This window comes from Fulmarus glacialis, unplaced genomic scaffold (genome assembly GCF_000690835.1).
Source record: "Fulmarus glacialis isolate BGI_N327 unplaced genomic scaffold, ASM69083v1 scaffold24928, whole genome shotgun sequence".
Classification (NCBI taxonomy): Eukaryota; Metazoa; Chordata; class Aves; order Procellariiformes; family Procellariidae; genus Fulmarus; species Fulmarus glacialis.
The window spans coordinates 34,657-44,357 of record NW_009230834.1 but is presented as its reverse complement, the minus strand read 5'-3'; the positions used below and the strand labels follow the sequence as shown (position 1 = coordinate 44,357).

Sequence of the window (9,701 nt, the reverse complement as noted above, 5' to 3'; positions counted from 1 at the left end):
TTCTCCAATAATTGTTCAGAAATCATGCGCAAATCACTGGTCGACTAGGTAGTGTGACAGCACTGTGTCTGGGTGACGGCAGATTGTCAGAAAGCAGTGAGCTCTTCAGGCAGGAGGATTTCTGAGCTCTCCCCACTGCCATACGGAGAACAACTAAAAGTAACTAGTCCTCTCCCAGGCCAGATGATCCCACTTCAGAAATATGCATTGAAGTCCAGTTGATTTCTGCATTTTGTTCAGGGTATGTAAATCCCTTCGTCTGTTTTTTGCCTCAATGTAATGACAGTTGAATTGTTGTTAGGTCATGTGTGCCGTTTCTGAGGCGAATGGGATCAGCTCTTTGTTCAGACCAGAGCATGCTTCAGGTCATCTTCTAACTGTGAATGAAGTGCAGTATTCACTGGAGGAGTATTGAGACTTAAAAGAAATCCTGGTGTTTGGAGTCCACAATGAACATGTCCAAACCTAATTCTGTTACTGTACTAATGTACTGTTCCACTAGTCCAGTAAAACGAAGCATTGTATCTGATCCCTTTAGGTATTTTCTAGTTATTTAAGGGTAACACACCTTTAAGTTGAAAAATAAGACAGGTCTTCCAGATGCTTTATTTCTCTGTTCTGTATTTCTTCAATACTGGTGCAGGCCTGTGAATTTGAGGGAGAGTTTGAGGCTTTTCCTAAGGAAGACTGAGTGTTTTCAGTTACAGAGTGCCTGAATTCCCCTGACTTGTAACAAATCGAGATCATCTTCAGGGAACAAGAGAAATCGCAGTCTTTCTCCTTTTTTCTTCACCCAACATGTCATGGATCTGTCTGCCTCTTTTCTGCTTTGTTTGGTGATTCCCAAGAAGTGAAAGGAAAGGAAAGACTTGCTTTATTCTCAGCATTGCCCAAGAGCATTTGATCTACAGCCTGAGGGATGTGGTCTCTATTGCTTAACTGTGATAGGGAATTTTCTCATGCTAGCAGTGTTAGCAATGTCAGTAATTCAAGCTTCAACTTGTCCCTAAGGATACGGGGTTTGGAGAAATGGGCTTCTCGGTTCTGAGTGGTGAAAAAAGGAGCTGTTTTTATTGTGGGGCAGTGTCTGGGAATGCTGCCGAAGATCCTGGTGAATTCCCTCATGTGTGTCTCCCCTGAAGAAAGATACGAGCTTTGTATCTCAATTCATTTCTTTTTGGTCAGGATTTCTTGAGCAGAAAGTGAGGTGGCTCCCGAATCGTCATCTGTTGGTCCACGGTTTCCCAAAAGCAGTATCATAGCTCTACTCCTGCCTTCTTGGTAAAGTACCAAATCAGTCCTCCACAAGCAATTTTTATTGTTTTCCATTTAATCTCTTGGCTTACTCATCTTTGAGCTTCGTAATGGGAAATCCCTTTTTTTCCCATGTCCTGGTTATAGCACTGTCTGCCTTTCTCCTGCCTGCTGTTTTTCACAGCAGGTTCTCTGTCTTCGGTTGTTCCTCCCCAGACACGCATCAGGATTTGGTAGAGCTGTTTCCTCACCACGCTTTCTCGCAGATTTCATGCCAATAAAACTGATAAATGTCTGGAACCCTCTAGAGGGCAGTTTGTTTTTAACCAAAACATGACCGACGCTTGTAAATCAGATTTTACTGTTTCAAATGTCCCAGATAGCTGTTGCACAAATTCTTGGCCCTGTGGAAAAGATCCTACGTTCATTAGGACTGCAGAACAGCAGGCTAATTTCAGCCCGACTAAAATAAATGTTTGCATGGGCTTGGCAACCTCAGCAAGAGAAAAGACAACCCTCCTCTGCAAGTGTAAGGTCTGGCTGTGATGGTTTTTGCGTTCGGTCAATGTTAGTGCTTTTCTCTGTACTATCAGAGGCTGGGGGTTCAGAGATGGCTGATTTGAATTGGTAGTGGACGGGCAGAGAGGGGAGAACGGTGAGGTCTGTCCTGTGGCTCAAGCACACTCTTACGCTTTGATCGGTCTCCTTCCCGTCGGCAAGGTCTCCTTTTGTTCCCTTGTCCTTTGGTGTGGAAACTTGTGTGCAACGCTCATGCTTTCTGACCTGATTTCAGCCCAGGCACCTCTCTGTCTTGTTAGGACAGGAAGAGGAGTGGGAGGCTGGCAGATGGACAAAAGCTGATTCTGTATTTCACTTGTTCTCTCATGTCAGTTCTCCCCTCTCTGATACTGATGGGAAAGGCTCGTCTTCCTATCTGTGCTGGCATTCAGACAACACGGAAAGCACACTTGAAGTGATTAATCTTTTCTTCATATGCAGAGTTAGGACATAGTGATAGACTGCCTTAAAAATACAAGACTATGACAGGAAAGCTCATTTAAAATGTGCATGATCTTCTCCTCCCTCCCCACCCCTTTGCTTTCAGACTCTGCCTTCTAGTTTTACTTAACTTTTACTTTACTTTTTACTTGCTTCGGAATAACAAATAAAGAGCCCAAGGTGATGGGAATGCTTTAGGGTTCAATTGCTGTTGAGGTGGGACTACATTTCTGCAGAGGTGTAGTAATGTTTCTGTAAGGGAAATGTTTTAAAAGATTACCTGCAGGTGGTTTTGAGTCACGACTGTGAAAAGTGAAGGTACTGAGCACACTTCTCTATGTGTTTTTTAACAAGGCTGCTGAGAGGAGAGATGCACTGTTCAAAGATTAAAAGTTATTTTTCAGTCAATCCAGGTTTCCTGTGTAAGTAAGAGCCCGGATAAACTTGGTTTGAGTAAGGTGACAACAAAGGTTCAAATGGGGGCTGGGCCATTTCTCTTGTATTAGTCATTTATTTCACAGTTGTTTCTTCTGGTCTCTTGACTGAGGGGTTGTGCGTTGTGTTTTGTTTTTCTTTCTTTTTTTTTTTTGGTCACCTGCTGGATTTTTGTGTTGTTTCCCACAAGCAGTACTGTCAGCAGAGGTGCCCTACCCCTACCTTCCTCGAGGCCCTGCACCATGATAAAGCAGGCAGTGGCTCACAGTACTGGGGTGAGGTTCTGTCTAAGGGAGGGTGCAGCAACAGGAGCTGAAGGGGACTCCCAGGCAGACCTCTTGCCTATTGGCAAATGGCGTTTCTTGGTGCAGGAATCTTGGATGCGATATTCCTATCTGTTAAATCAAAATGCTTCGATTGCTGATTTCCCCCATCATCTGCTGAGCTGTAGCAAGGCTGTGCTGCCTGCTCCCTTCCCTCTGAAAGGTGAGGGTGAGGGGGGCAGCGCTGTGGTTCCTCTTCTTGGACCTGGGAGTCCAGCAGAGAAGAGGGATTTGGGAAGGGGAAGGCCTACGCCGACGAGCCCCAGTTTGCAGTGGGTTGGTCTCTCTCCAGCGGCCTCCTTGCGTTCCTCCTGACGGGAGGATGTGGAGGAGCATCTAGGAGTATCTAGGGGGGAGTCAGCTGACAAGTCAAAATGACTTGAGGAACAGACTTAGAAGTTTTAGGATGCAGCGACCTTTGGTTGTGGCCTTTTTCCTGATGTCTGCCCTCCTCTTCCCCACAAGCCCCCGTTTCGGATACGGTTAGTAGAAGTTGTAGAAGGGCTGTCAGCTACTGTTATGGCTCTCGTATAGTCAGAGGGTTTGGCCAGGGCAGGTCTTGGGCATGCTAGTAGGCGGCGAGGGCTGCTCTCACTGTCCTGAGCTGCAACTTCACTGTAGTCAGAACTCTTGTGTTTTGCAGTTCAGATGGTGAATTCTTCCAGTGCATGGGAGTGGGGTTGTCCGGTTAAAATCATGCTTTGCAGCATAATCCTTTGGCAGACCTCCTTGCTCGCGCTGTTAAGATAGCCAGCAACACAAGAAACTCTAGACGAAACTTGGTACCAGTCCATTGTGTCCTTGGTACCAGCTCATTGTGTCCAAGCGGGTCAACAGTGGAAGCGCCAGCGCTGAGCCGGAGGCATGGAGCGCCCCAGGGGTCCGTTCTGACAGGCGTTGCTTCGGGTATCTGCATCCGTGACAGGATGGAGGAGCAGCCGGGCGCTTGGCCCAAGGCTGTGCTAGCGAGGCTGCGCCTCGTCTCCCTGGGACGGTAAGGACTGACAGCCATTCTCTGGTACGGAGCACAGTGCCGCTGGCTTCTGCTGTCGGAGCATGTTTTAAAGAACACTGTGGGGAACTTCTGCTGTTGGATATAAGCTGTATTTGGTCTGGATGAGGCATTTTTCCCTCTGCAGATGAAGCACTGTGAGTCAGAGGTGCATGCTGAAAAATGAAAACCTTGACAGATTAAGCTTTGTCAAACCTCTTTTTGGCAGAGATTCCAGTTGATGCTTTAAATTTTTTTAATTTTATTTTAATTCAAAGAGAATAGTCTTATGTGGTCAGGTGTAAAATTTTTGGCTTCAGTACATAGACTTTAAAAATTAGACTTAGCTCATTAATCTGAAGAGACACAGAGGTAAAAATGAATCCTCGCAGTGCAAGTATTGGAATGAATGAGCGGAGGTGGAAGCTTCCTGTACAGCGGTCCTTTACCCTTCACCATGAAGGACGACGGATTTGTGGAACCCCTGGTGGTTCCTTGTAGGACCGTGCCACACAGCAGTGCTTTCAGCGCACCTCCCTGTACAGGAGAGGAGACCTTTCAGAATCGCACCGGAACTGGCAGCTTCTGGTTCCGTGAGAATGAAGCTGAGCCAGCGTTGGAAACCTGGTGTGGACAACGCAGAGCCCAGGAAACCTGGAAGGACGGCTGGAATCCTGCAAGGTGTTGGACACAAGCTGGTGTTTTTAGACTTGTGGTGTAGGGGTGTGATCTGAGAGGGATACTGCTCGTGGCTTTTTTTTTTTTCCCCCCCCTTTTCTTTCAATAAAATAAAGCCCCTCACCCTGTTCAACTGTTCAGGCAAGTAACAGTTGACTTCAGGCTGCTATTTTTCAGAGTAAAAAGACTATTGGGAGGAAAAAAACCTGCTTGGTATGCAAGATGTCTGAAGTTGGCTCATTGTACAATTGCAGTATTTCAGTAAGTTATGAGTATAAAAGTTGTCACATGTCCAGTTAGGTGGCAGTAACCTGCTGCTGGCAAAAACCAGGTTCATGTCCTGATGCATGTCGGCGTTGTAGTGCCAATGACGTGTTTACATGGTGCTTCTCGCGCCTTTGGGTTTCCGAATGACTGACAAAATCTGTTCCAGGCTTGTGTTGAAAAGAACTATAAAACCAGGAATGTCATTGTCCCCTGTCCTGTCATCCCCCCTTCTCTGAAGTAATGCTCTGTGCTGGAAACACTTAGATTTTCAAGAGGAAAGCAGATGGGCCATGTCAAACCGTCATGAAAATTTTGTTAAGTCCAGGACACTGGAATTAACGTTGCAGGCCTGCAACTTACCAGGTAAGTAAGCCTGGTATTTTGTCCGAAGGGTCTGATGGGTTCTGTTGCTGCACTCAGCACATACAAGCTGTACATTGTTGGAAAAAGTCTTATTTTAAGTCAATTCAAATGCGTTTAAAAAAATGATGTAGATGAATTGGTTATTCAGGACACATACGGACTTTGTGAAGGCGGCCTGCTGTGCAGGCATTGTTGGTGCCGTGGGAGGCAATCGCTGGAGCACTGCAGCTCACAGATTTCATTGTAAGGCACTTTGGATTGATAAAGCAGTTTATAAAGTGATCTGAACCACACACTCGGATTATTGTATTGTAATTACTTTCCACTTTATTTGAAATTAGCTTTGGCTTTTTCAGCTAATTATTTTCAAAGACTGCATGTAGCAGTTGCAGTCACTGCTGCTAGTGTGGCTTTTTCACCACAAGCACCGGCGTTGGGGTAATGCTGCTACTGCCACTGGACTAGGGGCAGCCAGACCCCTTTGTGGAGGTTTTTGGGGCAGGAGGAGCAGCCACCTTGCCCCAGGCCCACCCGCCTGCGGGCAGGGCAGAGGCAGAGGAGCGGGGCTGAGGCATGGCCTCCCCCGGTGCTCTCAGCCCCCTGCCCGGGGGCTTCCTGGGGCTGTCAGGCTTCAGCACTTTCAGCGTGTGACCTGGCCAGCATTGACTCGCGCTTACAATTTTAACCAGAAGGAAGCTTTACAGAAGTTTTATCAGTAACTGTGTTTATCATTGGACGTATCATTTGAAAGAACGTGAAAGAGAATTTCAAAGAGATGTCTTTCAGGCGTTTTGAAACTAAATTTCTGGTTACAGTTGCTATGTTACTGCAGGAGCAGCAATTCCACCTCCATTTAAGACTTCAGTGGCGACACACTTCAAGTGCACTGTAAGGTGCCGGGAGAAAGAACGCTGTTCCTGTGTTGGAAGTAATGATGTGAATAAATAGGGTGGTTTTTACCTTCGCAACTGAAATCTCTAGTAGTAATGGAGAAGCAAAGTCTTAAAATCTTTAACTTGATTGAATTAAACTTGGTCTTCAGCTGAGTTACAGAAGCCTTCTATGACATTCAATTGCAGACAACGTTCTTTCAGAGGAGAGCTATTAAGAAAGCCTGAATTCATTTTTCATATAAACTTCTCAATTGCAGGTAGCTACCCAAGAAGAATAACTATCATTTACATTATGAAGTAGATAACTTAGAAACTACTTTCAAATGGCTGTTGATTTATTTGCTTGATAAATACAATCCTAACAAAATAAAAGTTAACCAATATTGAGAGATTTGTCTGAAGAACATTAGAAAAATCCATGACAATTCAATAGGAATTAGTGTGAATTAAACAAACAAAAAGAAGTTTAAATATTGCCAGCAAATATAAAATGTATGTAACGAAGGCAAGGGAGAATGCTTTAGTTTACATTTTTCATCTGACCACATTTTCTGTGTTTATAAACTTTTTTTCCAAATTTTAAAAAAATACTATGCTGTTTTCTATAACATATCAAAGCATTATTTGTACAAAATCAAATCATGGCCAATGATTCACAACAGTGCAATAGATAAAGAATACAACCACATCCAACAGGTGCTGAAAATAAATATCCAGATTAAAAAATAAGATCGCCTATATGCACTCTGTGGAGTCTGCTGTCTATGTATGAACTGATGGATGAGTCTCATGAGTGTATCGGAAACATTAAATGGCCCTTACGTGCCAGCGTGGCTGGAGGCTTTCCATGGGTGGAAGCAGTAAAACAGCCAAACCAAAAGCAAGTCCCAGGGGGTTGGTTTTGGTTTTTTAAACAACAACAAAAAAGAGGCTATTGCTGAACCCCCAGCGTGTCCCCTTGGCATCGTTCTTCAGGCTTATTGGGAAGCACAAGTGACTTGCATTTCTGCAGAGGGAAATGCTGTATTGCTTGGGCAGGCAGATCATAACCCATCACTGCCTAAAGCATCTGTCAGTGGCTTCCTCCAAGGGACTGAAACATTTAGAACAGATGAAGAAAAAGCTCTTGGCTATATGGCAGCAGTGTGAACACAGCCTGTCTTAAACAGGTGTGATGACAGTGGTTTATAAATGAGTAAATGGGTTACTACATCGCTAAAAGACATGAACAGCTCTTGATGAACATCTCCATCATACAGGGACATAAATAACATCTCTCAGGTTTTTACATTTATTCAGTACATCTCAGAACAAAAATGAAGGTTAAGGGCATGTCAGGTAAACATGATACCCCACAGTCTCCCAACTTTTCAGCCAACCCAGAATAAATTTAAAGCTCCCTTGTATATAATCTGCATCAGAAAGGTATCAAAGGCACAAGCAAGAAGTGACTAGGTTAATAAGCAGAAATAATGGTGAATGACGATGAATAGATTCACAAGGCAAATAATTAGTAAGTGTGGGTGGGGTTTTGTTTATTTACTGAAAATGAGATCAATTCTGCTCCAGTGAATGTAAATAATGATTTTGGTTTAAAATAAAACTGTTACTGAATTATTTTAAATCACCTGAAGGAAACCAGTCTTGAAATAATCTGATACTAACTGGAAAACTCTTCTGGCCTCTCCAAACTCACCTGAGTGATGAGCAGAAGCCACAAGTATTAGAGACAAAAGTCTCTAGGGCTTAAAAGAAGAGTTTCTTTACAGAATGTACACAGCCAGCAATAATTTGTGCAGTTTGACTCAAATTACAGTAATTTGCACAGTTCAGTTGATTTTATGCGTATCCAAGGAGCCGGATCAAATTGGAGTTTCTTTCCTGTCTTTACTTGGCGATGGCTTGACTTGCTGCTCCTTGCTTGCTTTTGGCTGCTCTTTGGCTGCTTTTGTCTCCAGGACACTGTCTCTCTGCTGCTGAGAAACACCCCCACGTTTTTCTGGCTCCTCTTCTTCCTGCACCTGCTGCTCGGATTTCGCTCGCTGCAGTAGTCGAAGCTGTACGCGCAGTTCGATGATGGCCTCTCGCTCCTCGTGAATCGCTTGGTTCAGGTGATTGTTCTTTATCTTTTAAGTAAGGAAAACAAATGTCAGGGCTCCTTCTGATGAAGGACTGCTGTAGTGAGGGGGCCATTTAGCATTGCACAGTGAAGCTGTGCTGCTAACCCAGGCAGCAACAAAGTGGACTTGCACACAACAGTGATTTAAAAACAGCACGTGGGTTTCATGCCTAGGTGAAATAGGTGCAAACCCACCAGTCTCCACGTGTGCAAACGTCTCTGCACAGAGTAAATCAAGTAGCCACTAAGGAGAAGAGTACCGATTGATACTGACTCCAACCTTACCTCCAGTTCCTCATTCTGCCTCTGCAAATCTTCCAGGATGACCTGCAGTTCCTCCTCATCTTCACTCTCACTTTCACTCTCAGAAGAATATTCCTCAGTTTCACTTCGGCCATGCTGCTGGCGACTGAAAGAGCAATGACAAACTCAGATTTAAACACTTCTTCAAGTTTGCCAGAACTGCAGCAGCATAAAAGAGTTCACTTATGTCCACTGAATAATCTGCAACGGTTTTAAAAACAAAATCAGAATTACCTTTCAGAGCTTAATTTAATAAACCAGTGATTTCCTAGGGGGATTTTTTTAGTGCACAGGGTCTAGTTTCCTTTAGATCGTAATTCCGTCATTATACTAACAGAAAATATCCCGAAAGGTCCAAAGTTGCTGAGATTTCAATAAAAAGAAGAGGCTTTCAAATGTGATGTTCACAGGGTAAGCAGTAGTTTAGAATACTGTTTCAGAAGAGCATATATGTTCTTTTAATCAAAGAGTGCTCTCCTGGCAGGAGATCTGATGTAAGCAGTCTCCCTTTTACCTTTGTATTTCAGCTATTTCTGCTCGAAGGCGATCTATTTCTTCCTTCTCCGAGGCAATCTGTCTCCGCAGAAACTGCTCCATGGCCAGCAGTTCTTCTTGTTCTGTTAAAATCTCGTTCTCCTGCAATGATCAATTAGTTCACTTAAAGCCTTGACTTTATGTTCTACAGGGACATAGGATAAGTGTGCCCTGGAAAGTGTTGAGATGATGCTGTTCTCTGAAATACCTTCAGTAGAAGTGGTTAGCATGCCTCTGAGCTCTGATTCAAGACCTCAAAGCAAATACAAGTTCAGAACAGACACTGTTGGTTTTGAATCCTCAAGACGATCACTGTACTGAATAGTTGTGGAGATGATGCACCAAATTCTGCCATGTTTGGCTGCCTATTTCCTTAAATCACAGCAGAAAGCTCTGGATAACCAGTAAAATAACTAGAAAAAATGAATTCTAAAATACATCTTTGAAGATGAATATAAGAAGGAAAGTACAGTGAAGAGAAGATCAAAGCTACCGAGGAAAGCAAAGGAAGGCAAAAAAGCCAAAATAGTTGCCTTACTTCC

The 9,701-nt window shown here is 44.0% G+C and overlaps 1 protein-coding gene across 1 annotated transcript in view; it reads right to left on the bottom strand.

The window, feature by feature from the left end:
* Nucleotides 1-7,492: 7,492 nt before the first annotated feature.
* RALBP1 (ralA binding protein 1) overlaps nt 7,493-9,701 on the bottom strand; it is a 16,763-nt gene continuing 14,554 nt past the window's right edge. The window contains exons 7-9 of the mRNA XM_009584366.1: nt 9,140-9,261; nt 8,608-8,731; nt 7,493-8,329 (exon numbers count right to left, since the gene is read on the bottom strand). Of these exons, the coding sequence (XP_009582661.1) occupies nt 8,066-8,329; nt 8,608-8,731; nt 9,140-9,261 (510 nt within the window). The 3' untranslated portion in view covers nt 7,493-8,065. The remainder of the gene's footprint in view (nt 8,330-8,607; nt 8,732-9,139; nt 9,262-9,701) is intronic.